The sequence below is a fragment of the Podarcis tiliguerta genome (genome assembly GCF_965153285.1).
Source record: "Podarcis tiliguerta genome assembly, chromosome: 2".
In the NCBI taxonomy this organism is placed as follows: domain Eukaryota; kingdom Metazoa; phylum Chordata; class Lepidosauria; order Squamata; family Lacertidae; genus Podarcis; species Podarcis tiliguerta.
In genome coordinates, this window is record NC_139535.1 from 62,386,260 (window position 1) to 62,409,479 (window position 23,220).

Below are 23,220 nucleotides of genomic sequence, written 5' to 3' on the forward strand. Positions count from 1 at the left end.
CAAGTCAGTACAGTTTGTTCATTAGCCGGCAAAATACTTTGCCTGATGTGTTCCAGCATAGAGCTGGCATGTATGAACTATTTCTCAAACTAGTTTATTTTATGGTTGTAGCATTGTATTCTGGCATATCATTTACAGCATCAGGTTGGAAACTATTCCTGAAATCCTGCTCAACAACACATTTCCTCAAACTTTCTCCACATTTGGCCTCAGAACAATCCCATTCTGAGTTGCACTGAGACTGATTTTCTGTTATTTACATTATGTTTCCTAGGAAACATGCTTCCTGCCCCATATATTTGGTTAGTATTGTCATCTTACCTTAAACAAACAAAAGATAAATATTTGTATGTATTAACTAAACAGACAGGCATCAATATGGTGAGTGTGTGGTTAAATGTGGGAGACTGTCATTCATGCATCTATCACTGCTATGAGTGTTATATGTAGCAAACAACTGAACCCCAAATGATTCAGTCTTGACCTCTTAATGTGTCTCTATAGTCTGCTTCCTCATGTGTACAGCATGGGGTGTTGGTACTTCTTTCATCTCCCAACCTGGAGATGCCAGATATTGAATTTGGGACCCTTCCATCGATCTATGGCCCTTCACCAAAGTACTTGCATGCTTTTAATATCCTCATAGGGAGAGACCTAAGGAAGGCTAAGGATTGCTCCACATTTCAAAATCAGATTAGGGGAAACTAAGAATATTTCATAAGAAGGCCTGCCTCTGACTTTTAGAATGATGATTTTAGCCATTTCTTTGTTTCTTTCTGACTTTTGTAGGTAGGGGAGACATTGTCTGAATCATATTTTTACAGCCTTTGTAAAACTGATTTTTACAGCTATTGAGAACTGATTGCGTTTAATGAAAGGGCTGGTGCCGTGCTGTTTCATTATTTAACAGGTTTTATTTGTGTATCTGGTTTTAATTCTATTAATGTTTAATTGTTTTTAATGATGGCTTTCTCTATGTTTTAAGCGATTCTTGATTTTATCTGTAAGCGACCTTGAGTCCCATCAGGGGAAAAGGTGGGGTATGCATAAATATGATGATCATCATCATCTTTCACAACTAGGGGACTACTTATAAATTGCCTGTTCTGTCTTTACAGGCTACAATTGTTTGGGGCTTGGGGAGAGACAGAGACAGGAAATTGGGAGCAATGTAGCTCTGAGCCTTACAAATCAGAAGCATTAAAACCAGATACAGTTTCACATTTGAAATTTCCAGCTAATGAAAGAGAATCTCTCCGATGTTGCCTCATCTTTCCAGGTTAATGAGCAGTGCCACTCTCTGATGAAACAGGCAGATCATTAACGACCAATAATCAGTGACATTTCTCTTCCTACTGTACCTGTGATGGGGGAATTGGCTTCTTTTTAAACTACTGAATAGAGAATTCTATTCATCTTCCAGGTTTTATGTAAAATATTTTTGAAGCAAAAGTTAACTGCTTTCCTTAACTGCTCTGGGCTGATCCAGAATTATAACATGGGTATGTTTAGACAGTGCTTAAAGGCTGGACTTGCCACAATTTTTCCTCCCTTGCTCGGAGCGGAGCACAGCCTCTGGGATGGGACAGGAGAGCCATCAATAACATAAGCATTCAAGGAACCATTTCTTGTTGCACTCTGTTCAATCCTACTCGCGTGTCTAGGTGTAGGTTCCTGCCCCCTACTTTGTGTTCTGGGTCTCTGCATCATATTGTGTCTTTGGCTTTTATTTTGGTAGTCGGCTTAAAAGTACTCTGGTTCTCTGAACAGGTTGAATCCATGTTCATTCTTACAACTAGTGTGGAGTTCAGTTTCACATCTTGCTCCTGGAAAGGCCTGTTCCCTTAAGCCTTGCCCTTGGCACTTCTGAACAGTTGTTATCTGTTGCAGCTTGTGGGGTCCAAAGGAGGAAAGGGCTTGGCTTTACAGAGAGATTGTTGGATCATGTAAAGGCTGCCCTTTAGACAGCGCAAGAATGGTGCTTTAAGAGATTTTCTGCAGAATATAAAATGCCATTTGATGGTTCTGTAGCTGTACTGTTGCACTCAGGTAACAAATACCTTGGAAATATGACTCTGTTGGTGAGTTTGTGAGTTGGCAATGGGCAAGCCAAGCATACATCTGCTGTGAAAAATCGCAACCTTTGCTACAGCTTTATTTCTGCCCAAGTGCCTTCTTGTGCTCCATCAGTGTAAATTCTGTGGAGGAGCAATATCTCTGATTTCTGTGCCAGCAGAATCTGAGCAGGGTCATCTTGCAGTCTTCACTCATCGCTGATTTTAAGACGGGGATGGAGGGACTGAGCCAGAAGCCTTTGGTAGATAAAAGTCAGGGCTGGGGGAGCAGCTGCTTGTCCATCACTGCCTTCTGGGTATGTCCTGCTGAAAATAATATGAATTTGACTTTGCCTGCAGTGTACTTCTAGCTAATCAGAAGCATGGTTTACATATAGGACACTCAGGGAATTGCCTAACAGCCTGCTAATTAAATACTCGCTCCATCCATTGATTTTGTTTTCCCAAGAGCTGCCTTGTGCCATCTGTCTAAGGGGGCAGTCTGAGGTCCTGTATCCTTCCCTTAATTATTCATGCAGGTCTGTTCGGAAGCAGCTGGCAGTTCGGATGCAGCTGGAGAAAGGTGCCTTGCAGATCTGACTTTTGAGCCTCTCCTGACCTGGCCATGAGGTGATGGTGGCAAGAATCCTGGTTCTGTAGTCTTCATGCATTTTTTTTTTCATTACAGAGCCTTTGGCCTGGAATTTTAATTTAGCCCTTTTATTACTTTTCCATTCTCTTTAAATTGGTCGCTGCTGGAATTCCAGTTTGTACACAATGCATCAGGAGTGTGGGAAACAATTCAGAGAGGGTTTTTTTTTTTCATGTTTTGTGTGGAGAGGCTATTTTTGTGTCTTTCTGGTGGCTGGTCTCGGGAACACTGGTTGCTATAGTAATATTAATAATAACATCACTTAGCATTGTGAAATACCCATTTGAATGTTTGAGATGAGGTTAAATTTAAGATTGGTTTATCATTCCTGGTTTCAAATATAGTCCTGACGCGTGCACACACACACACAACTCCCCCTTTGGTTTTTCAAAATGACGTTTCCTGTAATTGCTGGGTCTGAAAGGGCAAGCCAGAACAGTATTTCCATGACACAGTAGGTTCTCCCTGTTTCCTTAAATGGCATGTTTTAAAATGGCGTTCACTTCCTCAGGATAGTTAAAACATGAACTTAACACCTGGGAAATTAGGAATATCAAATTAGTTAGCATTGGCTATTTTCAGAAATGTTTTTTGAAGTCTTATTCAAAATGCCAGGATGTGATTGGCAGGGCACAGATTCACTAATGTGACCTTACTCCAAGTTCAGTGGATCAGCCCACACATGAAAACTCATAAGCAAACAAAACTCAGAGGATGGGGAGGGGGATATAGATCTCTGTGGTATTTATCCACTTACTTGGAATGGTAAAAAATGACATGCTCATCCTGTTGTTTCCTCAGTGGACATGCCAGTAGGCTAACCTCCCCCTCCCACCTTGCAATGTGTGTGTATGAGCCAATTTCTGACATACTACTTCAAACAAATTACTCCCTTAGCTGTTCTACATATATGATCACAGTGAAGCAGAAGAAACTAGTCACTGCTTCCCTCTGTTTTCCTTAGTAGGTATTCTAACAAAATCGGCAGTTCTATGTATTGCATAGCAAGCTTCCAGCTCAAGGTGACTTTCGAAGGAATCCAGTTTATATATAAACCATTTAACAGTGACTTTGCTCTCGGCTACTTCTAAATTTATCTGTACTTCTGCCCATAGGCATTAACCATGAATGCAGGTGCGAATGTTTAGAGGTGTGTAGGACCCAAATGAGCATATTGAACTGAGTAATATACTTCTAGTTGAATCAAAAGTGTGCCCCCCCTTCCAAACCAGTAAGAGGAGGAGGGTGCTCCCTCTTCCCTGCCTCCCCCTCTCCACATGGAACCAATTTGTCTGAACTACAGAAATCCTTCCTTTTTCAGCAAAATAATAATAATCAGCATTTTCTCTTTTGTGCAGGTGATGTTGTGGATATCTATCAGCGAGAGTTCCTAGCGTTAAGAGACCGCTTGCATGCTGCAGAACAGGAGAGCCTCAAGCGATCGAAGGAGCTGAACCTAGTCCTGGATGAGATAAAGCGAGCCATCTCTGAGAAGCAGGCCCTGAGGGATATAAACCGGACGTGGAGCAGCTTATCTGGTAAATCTGGCTTTAACAAGGATGAGCTCATGATACACTGAAGCTGCAGAGAAGAAGCTTCTCCACAGAAGTGTGCGCATTCACACAGATCATCAGATAGACAGGCATGCCTTTCCACAGGGAGCAGGTCATTTGGATGTTTTGTTGAGCATATAAAGACTGAAAATATTATTGGTAGGGCGGGTGTGAGTGGCATTAAGACATTTCCCTTCACCTATATCACACCCTCACTATGTATGTGATGTGAATATGATGAAAAAAAGGTTGGAAATCCAGTGAAAACATAATAATCTTCAACTTGCCAGCTACTGTCACATGGTATGTGAAATCTCTGTGAAAGTTATACTTCTATGCACTTAAACTTTGGCAACCGAGTTACTTGTCTCCGCCTGCTTACGAGTCTGGTCCCTTATGAATTGCCGCAAATATCATTCCTCGCACCCACTTATACAGTTGTGTTTTCAAATGGCCTGACTGCCTGCTTCTTTCTTTTGCAATTATCCTAGCTTCCTATAGGCCAAGGATGGGGAACCTGAGACTCTCCAAGTATGTTGAATTACAGTTCCCACCTTCCCTGACCATTGGCTATGGTAGCTGGAGCAGAAGCCTGACAACATCTGGAGAGCCAAAGGTTCATCATTCGTGCTTTGGGCAGCCTTGTAAATGTTGCTTCCTTCTGCAGTGAAAGCCCCTTCTTGCCTTCATAGGCTACACTGGTAGCAGAGGCAGCCTGCAGAAGATGGCCTTCAGTGCTCCCTAGTGGTGATTGAATAAGCACTTCAGAGGGGCTGAATGTGGAGCCCCCCCCCTTTCATTATTTATAAAAATTCATGAATTTAATCAGGATGGATGTATAATATAAATACCATTTTTAAAATAAAAGTTTCAGTACAGTTGCTTTTAAACAACACTTTACTACCCTGAACAAAGTGATTTTTTAATGACTTGTTGGAACTTATGATCGCTAGTGTGTTCAGTCTCCACAAATAGCACAGATTTAGTACATAGTAATGGGGCAAAATTAGGTCCTTGAGATTTGGTAAAAGCGCAATAATACCAGGTGCAAATTTAGGCCTTTTTGCCAAAGGTTTGGTTTAAGTTTTATTCTTCTCTCAAATGACTTGGGTGTGTGCTTATCTGTCTTGAGCCTTAAATAATTCCTGCTAAACTTAATGGGATTATAGGGTACAAGTGAAAAAGATTGGACTGATTAACCCAAGTTAAGTGATCATCTCAGCTGGCCAGATGGTGCTATGAAGTGGGCATGCCCTCAAGCTTAACAGCCTCCCTCCTTCCTCATTATCACATTGGAGGAAATGTCAGAACGCTCGTCTTTTCTTTTCTCAAACAGATGAAACAAAACTGAAACTCTGGAATATCACTAACAAGAATGTGTTGCATCTCCCCACCATCTTCCATCATTTGCCTCATTTGCTGTCCAAGGAGAACAGCCTGCAGCCGGCTGTGCATGTTGGACAGGGACGCACCGGAGGTAAGCGGATGCCGTGGGTTTCTTGTTGCTCTTTAGGCCACTTCCCTTCCAACTCTTCCCCCATGCCTACCCTGTCCCAGACCTAACGGAATTATCAAATGACAAGCTAAGGATGCATAAGATTTATATGTTACGGCTGCTGCCATACCTAGGCTGCTTCCTGTAGTGGCCATTTTTGAGAAGCTGGCCGGTTGTGTGGCCAGCTTCTGATATGGTTGAGATGGTGCTTCCATGGAAAACAGCTTCCCTTTACCTGCCAGGGGCATGTATGGACATGAACTTCCCATCCTTCTCATTCTGTTTGTGTGCACAAGGCAGCAGAGACTGAAGGAAGCTCCTGGAAATGGTCTGGCAGGCAGTTTGCTTTGCTAGAGTCTCTCCTTTCAGTTATGTGAACTGTTCCTTCTGCCCTTATCTCATTATACACCACTTTGTGGCACAGATGGGCAAGATGACTTGACCAGGCTGAGCACGAGTGCTGTGTACCTTCCATTCAGAAACTGTCTTAGGGGTATATTGCCTGTGCTATATTATTTTAAGAGACAATGCTTTACTGCATAAAGTAGGGACCTTCAGGTACTGTTGCTGGTGTCTGCAAAGCCCCCTCAATTTTCAAAATGTTTTTAATGTAGTTGTTTTATTTTAGGATGAGGTTGTTTGATCAGGAGTTACCTTTCTTTTGGAAGGAGGGTGTTGCCTGCCTTTATGTTGTTGTTGTTTTGACATTTAGGTATGTGCACCACCAGGTTTTCTTCTGTGAAATATTTTATGGTACCCACAACAATTTCTTAGATTTGCAAGTGTGCCCACTGGCCTAAAAAGATTGTGGGGTCCCTGGTATAGAGTGTCTTTTGGGGATCTGGCTAAGCCTTTGTTAGAACAAACCCAAACCTCCAGAAGGTAAAGTACTTAAGTTACATCTCTACTTTTGATTCCCCCAAGTCTTGTTCTAGCAGTGTAGGGCAGATTCTGCTTCCTTAGTCAAAAGCAATATGGTGTATGAGGACTCTCTGCCAGCTTACAATCCCAGGACACCCATGGTGGCCACACATCCATCTACATTTAGTTTGAGGGTATTAGTTCATTCTCCAGCAGAAGCAGCTACTGGGTGGTGCAGAACTGCTTTGCTAGCTTTCTGGAATGTGGGTCACTGTTGCTTACTGGGAGTGGGAGGGACAAGGTGGCTGGGAGGTTGGTTTGGTGCAAACGTAGTGGCAGGATAGCCATATTTGGCCCACTGGTGCATTTGCACTGTGCCCATCTTCCTGTTGTCTTGCCCCTCCCCCCCCCCATGTGAACAACGGTGATCGACCTGCCATGAAGCTCTTGATGTCCTGCTTGACAAGCCACCTTCATTATCCAGAATATATGGAGAACTTTGCCAAAAACAAGTAGAAAAGGAAATTGTGCTCCTTTGAGATGTGAAGTATGACATGAGAAAGTGTGTGGTTTTTTTAGCAAGCTAACTTTAACTGTATTTTTGTTCTGCTCATTTACAGTATCGATAGTGATGGGGATCCCTAGTGTCAAGCGGGAGGTGCATTCCTATCTTACAGATACCCTAAACTCTCTGATCTCAGAGCTCAACCAGCAGGAAAAGGAAGACTCTGTCATTGTTGTCATGATCGCGGAGGTAAAGTTATCATCTCACCTCCAAATCCAGCTTTGATAACTCCGTATCCCTTTATTGTCCATCTGACAGGGACTTGATGCTGATCCAGGAGCCTGCATGTAGTCATGAAACAGCAGGATGTCTCTCTCCACATGGCTGCGGGCCAACTTCTCCTTTGGCACAGGGAGATAAGTCTAACCTCAGGCTGCTGTCCGACAAGGATCATCGGGCACATCCCGCCAATGGGGCCCAGCGGGCTGTTTCCAGTGTGAAACAATGCTTGGATGCACTCAGCTGTAGAGGGTCAATATGTTAGCAGAAGGCTGCATGGCTGTTGCCAAGAAGGCACTTGTGTATGTCCCTTTAATTTAAATTGCACTCGGCTTGTTGACCTTTGCTCCAGCAGAATGCTAGGCAGCTGTTCTAAAAAAGGGGCCTGGTACAAAATTGCCTTAAGGGTGTTCTTTCAGGATCCTGGGCATTTGCTGCCACCCCCTGCTAGAGATCCCAAAAAGAACCTTAACTGAAAAGAATGCCTATGCATTTTGCTGTACTAAATGCCTCACATCATAACCAGCTTCTGGATTCGAGAGTTAGGATGACCTTTGCACATTAATCCGCTGTGGCCACTTTTTGTCTCAGGGTTTGTGTGTGTGTATATATTTTTTGCATGTAGCAGTCCCATTGGGATTATTTGTCTCAAGCTTGAAACAAATTAGTTTTTCTTTCTTTCCAGAAATCCTTTCTGCAAAAATAGCCTTCAGTAGCAAATTATTTCGAAGAGAACAGCAGTTCTTAATGACCCCTTTACTGATTCCTTTTTTCAGCATTTATTGATAGCATTTTTGTATGTGGAATTCCTTCCCACTTTGCAATTAAGCTGCATTTGAGGAGCAAAATTTGAGGAGCTTCTTATCCTAAAACGGGAAATACTTTGCTTAGCAGAAAGGAGAACTCAGGGCTGCTTCACGTCAGGCCCAGTACAGAATATACTCCAGTAAATGGTGAGGCTCTGGAGCCCAGGAGGAGGCACTGCTGCTGATGTTGTTGCCACCATACCTTATGTGGCTCAGCTATGTGGCAACAGAACAGTGCAGGGGCAAATACACTGAATGGAGTGCCAGAACTGTGCAGCATGCTTTAACTCATTAACTGCTGCAGACATGGGCAGGCAGTCTACCCTCAAGCTACTAAGTTGTCCACAGTGGGGGAAGGGCAGCCACCAGTAGGGGACCATTGAGACCATCTTGCACAAATTTCCCCCAAGACTGGAAGTTGGGCCTGCTTCACATATTTTTTCCCCTTTACACTTAAGTTGATTTGTAGTGTATAAAGGGCTGTCTGAGTCTCTCTTGCATTTCATGCATGCACTGGAAAGCCTCTGTGTGCCTTTGTTTCTTGTTTTGGATAAGATACTCATGCTGTCCTTTTCTTCCTGCCTGGATACATGTTGTTGTTTTTTGTTTTTTTTTTACAAATTATTCAAAGAAAAAAAATGGCATGTCAAGTAATTTTAAGGAGCTTGATTGGCATGCTTTGCCTGCAGACAACACATTTTAATGTCTCCATCTTAGCTTTTAGCCAATGTTTGTGCATCTTGTGAGAATTTTAAGGAGATAGTGAACTTGAAATAGCTTGGATTTCAGGTTGCCCAGAGTGGAACTCCACTAGCTGCTCCCTTGGGCATAAGAGGGGGATGCAATTTTTGCTGACTTCCCCATGCCTCTGCAGCCCCCTTTTTCTTCCCCAGTTCTGCTCTGGACAGTCAGAGAACCCTTTGGAAAAGCATGGAAAGTGGCACTAGGGGCTGCCAGGGGGAGGTTAAATTGGTGAACATCACCTCCCGTTTTCTGCAGGAGGCTCTGCTAAAACCAAGTCACTTCCACAAATGAAAGAAGAATATCATTATATATGTCTTTTGAATGTGTGAGGAAATTCGAAGATCTGTTGCTCACCAAGAGACTATGGTCACATCCACACCCTACACTCACAGAGCTAACATTCCCAGCATTCTTGACAATCTAGGATTATTTTGGGGGGGAACCTATGGCTGCTACAGTGGTGTTGGGGTGCTTGAAGGCAACACTGAAATGGAACAGGCAGAGTTCCTCTAAACTGGGTGTCTGATGAGGAAGTGCCGTACAGAGCAAGGCAAGGTGGCATTTCCTGAAGGCACATGTGTGCATCTCATTTTCTGGTGCCAAGTTCTGAGGCAGTTATTGGAACAGATGCGTGCTGCATCCATTTACGAAGAACATAAAGCACCTTGTCTTCATTTTGCTGTCTGTTTTCTTAGATCAGAAACCACTCCTTGTTTGGGAAACTGAAAGCATCCTTAGATTCTTCCCTCCTCCCCTCCAAATGCACTTTTATTGTTCCCTTAACATTGTTTCCAAGATGGTTCTGATTTTGGGCATAAAATCCTGACCTTTCATTCATTCATTATGTTGTTTTGTTGCCAGATCTCACTTTTCAAATTGCCTTATCTTGCTATTAGGAGTCCGCTGAGAATGTAAACACATACTGCATCTTCTGAAGTAGGAAATTTAAAAATAAAGTGTATCTGGCAGCCCTTGGCAAGACTAGCAGCACTTGGCAACAGGACAAGAATGTTGGCATAAGTAGGGCTAGTAAGCATGATCTCTGAGGTGCAGAATATGCATATTGACAACTTCTTAAATCTGCCTGTGCTTATTGACTTATACTCTTCATTTTTCCTTTACAGACAGATCCACAGTATACAACAGGCGTGGCAGAAAATATCAAAAGCCTGTAAGCAGCATTCTTTATTACTATTGCATTCATCTTAGGAAAAATACCAATTTTTACTTTTAATTAAAAAATGAGAACAAAAGTGGTTTTTTTTTACATGTTATGTTTTCTTCCTGAGGAAGGTTTTTCTTTCTTTTTCTACTAAGCCTATGCATTGAGCTTGCATGCTGGTTAACCTTTAATTCCCCCTCCCCTGTTAAAACAAGTTGTGAGTCTGCATCAGTCCTGCCATCCATTTATTTCCCCTTTGTTTCTTAGATTATCAGGAGAGTCATTATTTTGGAACAGCAGCATGTGCTATGCTGCCTTTGGCCAGTATTTACGTTACTTGTGGGCTCCATGTCAGTTAACTGCTGCCTTAAGAGTTACAGTGGTCCTGGGCAGACAGTTCTTGTTATCTTCATTCTACAGCCTGTTCACAGCAGGAGAAGCGGCTGCTTGCCAGCAACACAGACCTCAAACCAAAATAAGGCTTAGTTCCAACATCAATATCCCTGCCATGATGTCCTTTGCTGCATTAGGGTTATATTCTGTCTCCCTGCTGCTCCTACCAGGTCTGCATCTGATTTCTCCAGAGCTCTATGTCAACCTAATAGTTAATTTCCGTCTCAAAGCATTATGTGAGTTTCCTTTTGCAGTGTCAGGCTTCTCTCATCAATAAGTTGCTCAGGGCGTTTTCTGGGGGTTTTAAGGATTTGGATGGGAGGCTCTGGTGGGTTTGGTTTTTTAAAAAATGATTAGCGAGCTTGTAGAAGACACTGGGCAGGAATTAGTAGCATCAGTGCTCAGAGGACAGAAGATTTAGAAGATAATGGTAATGGAAGAGTCCCTGACTTCATTACCGCTTCTGCATTCTGCATGTTGCCTATTAATAACAGCAGCTAAGATCAAGACCTGGAAAAAAGGATGTGACCTACTAGCTAAAGTTTTGCTCCCTGAGCTGTACAGGTGATGAGAGAAGGCTCTTGTAATAGCCAAGGTGGGAGTCATTGTGTTTCCAGTGCTGATGAAGAGTCTGTGGCTTATGTGGAGCCTGGCAAACTCCTTTTGGCTCTGGATGAGACCACACAATTATCAAGTCATTATAGGGCCCCGATGAAATGGATGGATTGTCTTGGAAAGCAGTTCTCTATCAGATGCCTCAAATGTTTCCCTTTTATCAGTTTAGCAATTTGATTTCCGAACACACATGCATGCATGCACGTGCATGCATGCACACAAATGGCTTGTTTTAGCTCCCTTAAACTGAACAGGAAGAACCATGTGGGGAGGGGAAATACAGTGGTGGCAAATGCCATCTTTAGTTTAGATGGCTTAGAGGAAAAGCAATTGCTCCTGTATCAAGAGAACAGCTTTCCCAATTAGAAGCCACCGTTCAAATATTGCAGAAAGATGATTAATTGAAAGGAACACAAAGTTGTCAACAGGAAATAGCCACACACACACCCCGCACCCCACAATGAGGCAGTGCGTAGACAGAAAGGCTACTTTTTTATTCCTCAATCCCACTGCTGGTTCCTGTCGCCTTGCAATCACTTGATTAAGAAAAAGACTTACTACAGGGCACATGCTGAGACTGATTATCTACAGGCAAACACTGTCAAAACATGTATTATTTAAGGGCTGCCAAAAACACAGATGCTTTTTGGAATTTGAACGTGTACTGGTATATTGATGTAACCCTATGAAAAGACATTTAAACAAAGTGAAAAGCGAACGAGTCATTAATTGACCCTTAGAATAGTAGTAGTAGTAGTAGTAGTAGTAGTAGTAATAATAATAATAATGCAGTAGTTCTGCCGTGGCAGGAAAACATCAAAGTAGTTGACTTTTCTAAAGAACAGGGAGACAAAATGCAGTGATGTAATCTTTGTAACAGAATATTATATGTCGCTTTGGCCTGCCTGGGGAAAGATAAAATGACTAATAAATTTAATAATTAAATATTGACTTAATGAAGATTCAGATCTGCATATAACACAGATAACATCAGAAATAAAATGAATTGGGAACCTGTCTAGTCTAAACTGCCTTGGGCTCCTTTGGGGGAAAGGAAAGGACAGACATTTAACAAATTATTTATTTTATTTACATCCTGCCCTTCCTCCTGAAGGAGCCCAGCCAGCAGACACAGTAATAATAACACATTAGAAATAAAAACTAAATGCAGTTTTAAAAATTTCTAAAAACAGTTACAAACACTCTCAACCAGGTCCTACTCCAACACTCTGCATCATACAGACACACATGGCTAGTGGTCAGGGGGGAGGGCAGTTGGGAGTCCCAACAACATCAAGAGGGCTACAGCCCCCCCCCATCCATGAACCAGGGGGAGGAGCTAGTACCCAGCTGCCTTTTGTAACAATCAGGACATTTAGCATGTAATACGTAAAAATTCACAATAAACAAACAAGCAGGCAGACAAGCCCTCAGACTGAGCAGCATTCAAAAGTAATGTTCATGTAAGAATGGGGCACAAGTGTGGTAGGAAAATCTAACTTCACCTTCCACAAGCTGCTAAGAGGTATTTGAGAAATCCAAGGCAGGGGGTGAGCTTTTCAAAATGGCAACAATTCCCCCTGCTGCTGTTACTTCTGTTTTAAAATAGGACCTGAAAGCACAGTAGCTCCTGTGGAGGTTTTCTTCCCCAGAGCTTTTAATGCCGTCCTGCCCTGTGGTGTGCCATGATTTTCAGGCTATTAATCGCTAGTGTTGGGTTGCATTCTCCTCTTTGCAGAAAGTGACAGCTTCTTCCTTACCTTTTTTTTTTTTTTTTTTTTTTTGCTCCCTCTCAGGTTCCCCAATGAAATACATTCTGGCCTTCTAGAAGTTATTTCCCCTTCTCCACACTTCTACCCAGACTTCTCTCGCCTCCGGGAATCCTTTGGCGACCCCAAGGAAAGGGTCAGGTAAGAGAGAGCCTGCTGACTGGATACCTACTGGCACTCTGTGTTCTTCTGCCCCGCCGCCCACCACCATGGCTTTGTAAGAGAAGAAAACAGGCATTTAAAGGGAGCAAATAGAGGTTGTTGGCTGTTGAATGGCCTGTACTTCTTTTCCAAAATGTATTTGCCTGAGCAAGCTGCTCCAATTGGGAACAGCGCTGTTTCTCTTTTCTTGTGACTCCAATGGAATGTGTGCCTTAGAGCTAGTGCCATTATTCACACAATTGCTAATCATGTGACAGCTCTTTTAATTTAACATAAGCAGCCCCTGCAGCAAAGGGTGGGGGAGAAACAACCCTTTGCTCCCACTGCAGTTCTGATCCAGATGTTGGCCCCTCCCATGGCAATTTGCATCAGGAAGGAAACTCCCACTGGCACCCACAGGGAAAAAAATTCTTAATGCAAATAGCAGCCAGAAGGGGGCTGGATAGAAAGCTGCCTTATGCAGAGTCAAGACTGCTGTTGGTCCATATTGCTTACACTGAGTGGCAGCAGCTCTCTGGGAATTCAGACCAAGGACATTCGCAGCCCTGCCTGGCTCCAGGGATTGAACCTGGAGCTTTTTGCATGTAAAGCAGGTGCTCTGTCAATGAACTATGGCCCTTCCCCACAAAAGTAGGGACTGTGGCAGGGACAAAGGGTTAAATCTCTTACTCCCCACCCCTCTCCTCATGCTGTAGTTACAGTCTGGACTGAACAGCCTCCCATGACTGTTCCGTTACTTAGATTTTTAAAACTACACGTTGCTAATCCCGTGAATAACAACAGATGTCGTTGGGTCCTAAAATCACCTAGAGTCCAAGCTAGAATGATAGCTATGTACTCAGAATAGATCTGGAACTCATTATGGTCACAGGGTGAGAGTGTACCGGATTCTGAATTCCCTGCTGAACTTGTGTTTTTCTCCATTAAAAGCACCTGCTGCCTGCCAGCAATGGAACAACTTTCTGCCTTGTGTGCCATTATAGCCTTTATCTCTTTTATAGGTGGAGGACTAAACAGAACCTAGATTATTGCTTTCTAATGATGTATGCACAGTCCAAAGGCATCTATTATGTCCAGGTAAGTTAAACATTGGCTAAAGTATAGATTCTGTTGCTCCCAGCAAGGAAAATTTGTCTGGGTCCTTGATCAAAACACAAAAGTATGTGTGCGAAGGCTGTGTTTTAGAAGGGGGGAGGGTAGACCATGTTGTTCATTATTTTGATCTGGCTCTTACGCGTTGCATTAAAACTGTTAATTTTAACTCTGTCTCTTTCTTGGGTAAGACCTTGGTGTTCTAATAGCAGTTGGCCAGATGAATTTTGCTAAGATTTAGATGGGGAAATAATCACTTTAACCTTCACAAGATTTGAGGGAGGGCCATAGTTAAGGGGCAGAGCATTTGCTTTGAATGCAGAAGGTCCCAGATTCAGTTCCTGGCAGGGACAGGCTCCTGGCTGCAGGCCTGTGTTGACAGCACTGAGCCAGAAGGATCAATGGTCTGACTCGGTATAAGATAGCTTCGTGTGTTCCTATATCCTGAGTTAGCTGGAGTGGTAGAATGGGATGTTTTGGGTTTTTTTTTTTAAAAAAAAAAAGCATTTCAGCTTTGACATTATGTGGTCTTGACTTGGTAGCCTAACTGTGGAATCAGCATATTGCTGCTGGTACCTTATTTTGTAACATGACTTTTGACAGCAGGGTCTATTTCTAATGTTTGCCTGCTTCCAATGGCTAGAAAAACAAGATCCGTGTTTGATTATGGGAATAGGTATTTTCTTGTATAATGCTGGCATGCCTGGAGCTAATTGACCATTACTGATTGAGTATTATTCATTATTTTAGTTCATTTAACAAAAACAGGAAACTGCTGGAAGATTTTGTCTTCCTTATTAAAATCCTGTCCCTGGCTGGAGGTTTCTTCCTCCCATTTTCGCTTGTTGGACATGTTGTAGGGTAGAGTTTTTCTTCAACAGAGTGCATGATCTGTCACGAGTACTGGCATCTCCCACTGTTTGTTTTGTAGCTGGAAGATGATATTGTAGCCAAGCCAAACTATCTCAGCACAATGAAGAACTTTGCTCTGCAGCAGCCATCAGAGGAATGGATGATCCTGGAGTTCTCGCAGCTTGGGTTTATTGGTAAGGCTCCCTTCAACATAGCACCAACAGCACCTTCAGGTGCATTTTGCTTAGAGGAGAAACCTCTCCCAGCGGCGTGTGCTTCAGTGCTGTGCCTAACTGCCTACAGGAGAAAGAAAAACACCATCCATGTTTTCAGTTGTACTTCTTTTGGCACGAATGGAACACAAAAGTTGTGACAGTTGCACTCTGGCTTCCTCCAAACTCAACGCAGAACACAAAGAACATACAGCAAAGCCAGGCATCTCTAGTTTCACTTTGCTTTTTTGTGTGACACAAATGTTTTATTGATGTGGCTTGTTAAACAGGCCAAGCGTCTTAAGAGGCTCTAGTTACTAGCTGGGAGGAGCAGCTGGTTCATGTGCATGCTTGTCTTGTGGAGATGGAAAGAGAGAGGTGTTAAGCAGCCCTGTATAGGGAAGTTTTTAATGTTTGATGTCTTACTGTGTTTTAATTTGTTGAAAGCCACCCAGAGTGGCTGGGGCAACCGAGTCAGATGAGCGGCATATAAATTTACTACTACTGCTACTTCTATGATGTTAAAACAGCAGAGATCCTTCACTGATTACAGGTGAAAAAAAACCAGTCTTTCCTACCACTCCTATTTGGGTGGCAACAATATTGGAAGGGATATGGGGGCACTGAATGAAACTGAATCAGGAACTGGAGAGGTGGACTTGAATGAAGCCTAACGGGAAAGGCTGCTTCAAACCTCCATTCCAATTAAGGAACAGAGCAGACATGGCACATGGACAAACAAAATAATAATAATAATAATAATAATAATAATAATAATAATAGTAATAAAAAATTGCATTAGTAGTCTACCTTTCCTTCAAGGAGCTCAAGGTGGCTTACATAGTTGTCCTCCCCATTTTTCCCCCACAACAACTCTGTGAAGTAGGTTGGACTGCGAGAGTAAGTGGTCCAAGGTCACCCAGTAGGCTTCATGGCCGAGTAGGTATTTGAAACCTGGTCTCCCAGGTCCTAGTTCAACACTCCAACTGGCACGCCACACTGGTTCTCTATAACTTAATCAAGGTTGGGTTAAGAAGTATCCTCCTCATTCATTCATTTGCAGTGTTTCTGTACTGCTTTTCAATATCACCTGGGCCAGGGAGAGGGCTTTGCACTATACTGATGCAGCAAGTGAGAAGGCCCTGCTCTGAGTGGGTGCTTATCTTGAAACAACAAATGGTACCCAAAGCAGGATCTCATTGGCAGGTCATTAAAGCACAAGGTGTGTTCTTGTTAGGTTCATTTGTAAGGAAAAATAAATCTGTTTCCAAAAGTTGTAGGAGGCAGACCTATTGCACTCTTCAAATGCAGGGATGGCTGGCTGACTGACCTCTGGCCCTGCAGATGTTGCTAGCTACATCTCCAGCCCCAGGCAGTGAGTGTGGCCAGTCATCAGGGATGATGGATGTTATAGTTCAGCAACATCTGCAGGGCCACAAGTTAGCCACCACTGCTTCGATACTACATTTCTCCCTAGAATAACACATATTGATTTTAGGCTGTGCCGGAGCAAATACAGTCCACTCTTATAAAGCCCTCACTGATATGAGGCATTAACTTTATTTACAGTGCCTGACCTCCTGTGAGGAGGTCAGAACATGTAGCAAAATGTACTTCTGGCCCGCAGACCACTGTTTGGAGAATAGATTGGCCCCTGAGAACATAGAAGTTGGCCTAAAGTCTTGGTCAAGAGTTGTCTGTAACAGCACGGCCATATGCAAGGGGTTAGCAGTGTGCCAGTATTAGATTCTAATTGGCTCAGCATCAGCAGGCTGAATGCCTTTTTAAAAAGAAGTTCACATCTGTAGAGAATACTCCAGGGCGAGGAAAGGGTTGTTTCTCTGATCCAACATGCATTTCTAATTTTTCTCTCTTGTCCACACTTTCAGGGAAGATGTTCAAGTCTTTGGATCTCAGTCTTATCGTGGAATTCATACTCATGTTCTATAAGGACAAGCCCATTGACTGGCTCCTGGATCATATCCTCTGGGTAAAAGTCTGCAACCCAGAGAAAGATGCAGTAAGTTAACCCCAAATTAGTTGAAATGGTCTCCTCCTAACTTATGCAGATGTGCCTTTTAACGAAATGATACTGAAATTATGCAGGGATTCTGCAGTGGGTCTTTTTAAAGGTATACTGAGTCTCTTTTAAATTAAAAACTGAATTCTGTAAAGGATGGAATCACTTGTGCAGATAATAAGGAATACTGGGTGTTGGCTGGAGGGGATACAATTTGTGGTTCCTAAAAGCTATTACAAGCCACAGAACTCCTCCCTCTGGCATGCTGTTAGATGCTGCCCCAAACAAGAGAGTTCCTGGCACTGGAGAGAGATGAGCTGGTTTGCATTGCTTTGATGCAAAATGCTCTCTAATAAAAACACATCAAATAGTTGGGTGGTGAAGTAATTCTTGCAACTGGATGCAAGGTATAGAATCATAGAATCATAGAGTTGGAAGAGACCACAAGGGCCATCGAGTCCAACACCCTGCCAAGCAGGAAACACCATCAGAGCACTCCTGACATATGGTTGTCAAGCCTCTGCTTAAAGACCTCCAAAGAAGGAGACTCCACCACACTCCTTGGCAGCAAATTCCACTGTCGAACAGCTCTTACTGTCAGGTAGTCAGAAGATAATCATTTGTGATATCATACTTAATGTTTGCTTATTCTTAAGAGACAACATGTAGTACCCAGAGTAAGTCTCAGCTACTGCCTATCTCCTTGCCTGGTTCCAGTCTACCTTTAGCACCCACACGTAGCCTTTTCTGGAACAAACAAAGCTTTTTCACTCACCCCATAGCACTTAACGCTCAGGGAAGACCAGCAGTTACCACAGAAAGAAATATCTACTTTCCAAAAGAGACACTTTGCTTCCGCTGCAGCCGAGGCTGACTAATACCTGGTTTGCTGGGTGGACAGTTATTTTCCCTGGGCTGGGATTTGCCTTGTGGTTTGCTCTGTGTCAATATAATGAGGTGTTGCTGGTGTTTATCTTGTTTTCAAGGCCTTGAACTAGAACATAGTTTCAATGTCACTGTGCATCCACCTTCGCTTGCCTTCCCCTTCCAAATTCCCCCCTCCCGCCCCCTGGCATGCTTTCCAGGGGATCCTGAGAGCATCTAAATCATTGTCTATTTTAAAATGTAACCTAGTTCCAGCATAGATTTCTGGCTCCCACTCCTGCTGCTTGCCTGATTAACTCTGCACAACAGTCTTTTAAACCAGACTTGCTCTTGTAAATCCTGCTGTGTAGAATCAAATTGGTAACTTGTAGGATTTGTCTCCTTGATTGAAAGTTTGCCTGACCTGAGGTTTAGTGGTGAAATGCTTTGCCTGATCTGAATATCTCTTCCTTTTGTCTGAAAACCAACTTTTAGAGTTCACCCGCTGTAGCTGCTTTCATTAGCTGCTTCGGTAACAACAATAAGAAGGCACAAGGCAGAGAGTGGAACCGCTCTTGACTGCTGTGTCCCACTTAACATCAGGCAGGAAGGAGCCCTTTGCTAGCTGCATTCAGGAATTCTCTCATGAGTGGAGCCAGGTTTTTAATTTTCTAAAGTAATGAGAGCTGGATTAGGGGATTATCTTGGAGCAGGGCTTCAGGGAATATGCCTGCAATACCAAGTGTTGCAGGTAGTACAAATGGTTTTGCGAAGCAACCTGTGTCTGTGAGAGAGGGCTGCCTCAAGGGGCCCCTTCTTACACATATTAGGTAGACAGCTATATTGGCAGTGGAACCACAGGTGACTGCCATTCCTAAAATGTGAGAGTTCTTGGTCTTAAAAAGGCCTACCCAGCGGGATTTGTGAGTTCTATTGTTATTGTTTTCTGTTATATTTGTTTAATAATTTCCTAGCTAAAGATTAATTTAGCACCTCACATTGATAAGAATGTACATCCAGACCACCACTTCTTGGGACCAGCCATAAAGTATGTCACACCTCAAGAAACAAGGTGGGAATGCAAATGTGTGACAGACAGAATTTTTGTAGGGGACAAAAATGGGGCAGGGGTAGGTGATGGCTTAAAAAAAGGTGACATGGTGGTTTGGGCGGATTTCATTTTGCTTTGTCTTTTGCTGCTCTAGTCCTCCTAATGGTTGCATGTTTTCCTTCACATAAAATTGCAGGCTAAGATTTTAAATATGTTTTCCTTAATAAATGCTGGCATCAGGCAATCACACCTTTTATACAGCCGTTTGCCATTTGCCTCATGAAAGGGAGGCAGGGCAAGGCAGTGGGGAATGACCTTGGGAAAAGATAATAAAATAGTATTCTTAAGTAGGCAGCTTTAGCTTATTCTAAGAGAAATTAGCAAGCGAAATTAACCAGGTGAATTGGCGCAAGGGTTCAGCAGCATACATCTACAGACTTTTAAAAGAGAAAAAAGCCTCCAGTGATGGAGGAGGAAGTGTCGATAATGAGTAGACAAGAAGAGAAACAGCTTCAGACTTGCATCTAGACAAGTTTTGTATTTTAGGAAGGTGGTGGTAGAAGTGAAAGTGGTATTAGGTGCAGATTATACCTCCTTTTCACAGTACTATAAGTAAAAGAATAGTCTGCGCATGCGCCAACTTCAAAAGCTTATTTGCTCAGAGTTCAGTTTCTCCTTCATGCCTATGTGTCTCTATTCTTCATAAGTCTCCTACGTGCAGCATATTTTCATTCACAAATGTATTCTCAAACTCTCCCAGGTGACAGAGTTGGGCAGAGGATTTTTTTGTTTTTATGGAAAAAGTGCCACAGATTTGCTTGGTACCACTCTAGAGTTGATCAAAATTTTCTCTTTTACAAACTGGTGGTAGAAACAGAAGGTGGCTCAGTTTACTCTTAGCTGTGTAGAGACAAAATGAGACAGTTGCAATGAACATCAGCAAAATTTTATTTTATGAACAAAAAATACAAACATATGAAGTTGGGAGGAAGGCCCATGATTTATCCCGACAGCTACTTAATTAATTTAATAGTAATGGCACATTCATGAGACTACACCAGCCAGAAGGTCATAGCGTCCAGATTCCCAAGGCTGCCTCTTTCCTGCCTCCTTCCCATTCCCTGACTCTAGCAGGTTGCTAGAGATCAACAATATATTGTTACTCAGCCAAGCGTGTATCAACAAAACGAAGGGCAAACATGTGTGCACAAGTTTATATATTTATACTAATCTTTATGTTCCTAGTGAGATCCTAACATATCCACCTCTTTTAGAGTTGAGTCTAGCAGCCTGGCTCAGTTGAAATCCCATTAAAGAACACATTCCTGAGCTGTACTTCATTCTGACTCACTAGTGGTGACACCAGAATTGAGCTGGACAGCTGATCTCAATCCATATCCATCATCTTTTAAACATTTTTAAGAAGTTGCAATACCAGTCAAGGGAAGATAGTGGTCCACTTGGAACTAGACCTTCATACCAACTTTGATGTAGATGAAAGCATACCTGTTTTAAGTGTGGCAGAAACATTTTATACACACATTTGCTGCATTCTGAGGTATTTGTTTTCAGGGTAGTAAATATGTATTAAAAATACTTTCACAACACTTAGGCTGTGTACACACTATACCTTTAAAGCATGTTCAAAGCACATTCTGTCTTTCAAAGAATTCTGGGCATGGTCGTTTGTAATTCTGTGTAGGGTAAACAATAGGGCCAAGAATTCTTTGAGGGATAGAATGTGTTTTAATGTGCTTTAAATGTAATAGGAGGGATTCAAAGAACAGTCATACCTTGGAAGTCGAATGGAATCCGTTCCAGAAGTCCGTTCGACTTCCAAAACATTCAGAAACCAAATTGCGGCTTCTGATTGGCTGCAGGAAGCTCCTGCAGCCATTTGAAGCCATAGAAGCCCTGCCAGACGTTCGGCTTCCCAAATAGTTTGCAAACCGGAACAGTCACTTCCGGGTTTGCGGTGTTCGGGAGCCAAAATGCTTGAGAACTAAGCTGTTTGAAAACCAAGGTACAGTGGTACCTTGGGTTAAATACTTAATTCGTTCCAGAGGTCCATTCTTAACCTGAAACTGTTCTTAACCTGAAGCACCACTTTAGCTAATGGGGCCTCCTGCTGCCGCCGCGCCGCCGGAGCCCAATTTCTGTTCTCATTCTGAAGCAAAGTTCTTAACCTGAAGCACTATTTCTGGGTTAGCGGAGTCTGTAACCTGAAGCGTATGTAACCTGAGGTACCACTGTACGACTGTAGTGCAGTGGCAGTTTTTTAGTCAGCGCAAGCATTTCAGCTTGCCCCATGGAACAAAAATCTCTTTCTTCCTCTGCTCCACTCTTCTGGGGTTGTCTCAACACTCCCCAGAGCCCATTTCTGGAGCTTTACAGGAGAGAAGCCAAGTTGTGCTAGCAGAAGCACTTGTGCTGGCTTCTTCTAGTGCAGGGGTCAGCAACCTTTTTCAGCCGTGGGCCGGTCCACCATCCCTCAGACCACGTGATGGGCCGGACTCTATTTTTTTGGGGAAAAGGATTGAATTCCTATGCCCCATAAATAGCCCAGAGATGCATTTTAAATAAAAGGACACATTCTACTCATGTAAAAACACTCTGATTCCCGGACCATCCGCAGGCTGGATTTAAAAGGCGATTGGGCCGCATCTGGCCCCCGGGCCTTAGGTTGCCTACCCCTGCTCAAGTGGGACTCATTAGCTGAATCCCACCCATTGTGTGTACACAGCCTTAGGGTGAAGAAGGAAATAGCAGCTTAAGTGTGGTTTGGACATGCCTTCTTTGAAGCCACTTCTTTCACACTTACAGGTGAAAAGTAATTGTGTCCCAAATGGCAAACTTGACTGAAAGTGGTTAACGAACCTATTTCCTACTTTGTGCTTCCTCCTAAGTGGGAAGCACAAATCTTGATTTTTATATATATTATTATTATTTCTTATTTTAGAAACATTGTGACAGACAGAAGGCAAACCTGAGGATACGCTTCAAGCCCTCACTCTTCCAGCACGTAGGAACCCACTCTTCCCTCGCTGGTAAAATACAGAAGCTGAAAGTGAGTATGTGACGTCATAGCACTGGGAAACTGCATCCCTATGCATTGGGCAAATTTATATGTAAAATGTGATAAGTTTTCAAATATGTGTAGCAGTTTAGGCAGGGAAAGCAGGTGCTTTCAAATGCAGGTGCCTTCCCTAGGGAAGAGAGGTCAGTTGTGCTTCTTCTGCAGAGAAGGAGTGGATGCTTCACTGACAGAGTATGAAAGAAATTGTTAATGGCTTGGAAGCAAAGGCGAGGCATCGGGGTCAGGAGCCAAGGGAACTGGAGCATGGCAGGTATCAACTCTGATTAATAGCTGCTAGCCAGCGTTCAGTAGCTATGTGTTGCAGCAGCTTTAAAAGCCTCATATCAGCAGTGTTCTTTGGAAAGGGAGTCTGGGCAGAGGACAGGAACGCCATGCAAACATTTGACTGTAAAACTTGGGCATCATGATACATTCAAGAGTTGTACTAGTTTCAGTGAGCTCTACCAAAACTACAATCTAAAGATCTAGTTCTAGGATTCTTAAGTTTCTCCTTCTCTCTCTCTCTCTCTCTCTCTCTCTTTCTTTCTTTCTTTCTTTCTTTCTTTTCCACCCTTTCCCAAGGAGAGGGCTCAGGAGAGAGGGGTATTGCCAGAGGCATCACAGAAATAGGGAGTTTTGAGGATAGATTTGAAGACAGAGCGAGAAGGGCAATGTTGCATGTGTTCTTGGAAGGGAGTTCCAGGCATGTGGGGCAATGTGAGAGAAAGGGCAGGCAGAAGTTGGGGTGGGGTGGGAGGGAGGGAGTTTGAAGAGCAACAGTTATGCAAACTAATATTTGCTTATTTGTCTGTTTCTCTTTGCTTTATGTATACCCCTTATAGATTTATTTATTTTTGATTAAGAGGATTATATATTTTTTCTAAACAAAAATAATAATAAACAATCTTAGTCAGGAATATATTGACATACAAGCGTGGAAAGAAAAGGGGAGCCAAGGCCATGGTGTGCTTTTGAAGATAAGAGTGAGGGGTTTGTCCTGGAT

At 42.9% G+C, this 23,220-nt stretch overlaps 1 protein-coding gene across 1 annotated transcript in view; it reads left to right on the forward strand.

Moving 5' to 3' along the window:
- MGAT4B (alpha-1,3-mannosyl-glycoprotein 4-beta-N-acetylglucosaminyltransferase B) overlaps positions 1 to 23,220 on the forward strand; it is a 70,465-nt gene that overhangs the window by 37,220 nt on the left and 10,025 nt on the right. Inside the window, exons 2-10 of the mRNA XM_083428551.1 lie at positions 4,065 to 4,244; positions 5,596 to 5,736; positions 7,236 to 7,369; positions 10,074 to 10,120; positions 12,916 to 13,029; positions 14,052 to 14,127; positions 15,074 to 15,188; positions 17,096 to 17,226; positions 22,101 to 22,208. Of these exons, the coding sequence (XP_083284677.1) occupies positions 4,065 to 4,244; positions 5,596 to 5,736; positions 7,236 to 7,369; positions 10,074 to 10,120; positions 12,916 to 13,029; positions 14,052 to 14,127; positions 15,074 to 15,188; positions 17,096 to 17,226; positions 22,101 to 22,208 (1,046 nt within the window). The remainder of the gene's footprint in view (positions 1 to 4,064; positions 4,245 to 5,595; positions 5,737 to 7,235; positions 7,370 to 10,073; positions 10,121 to 12,915; positions 13,030 to 14,051; positions 14,128 to 15,073; positions 15,189 to 17,095; positions 17,227 to 22,100; positions 22,209 to 23,220) is intronic.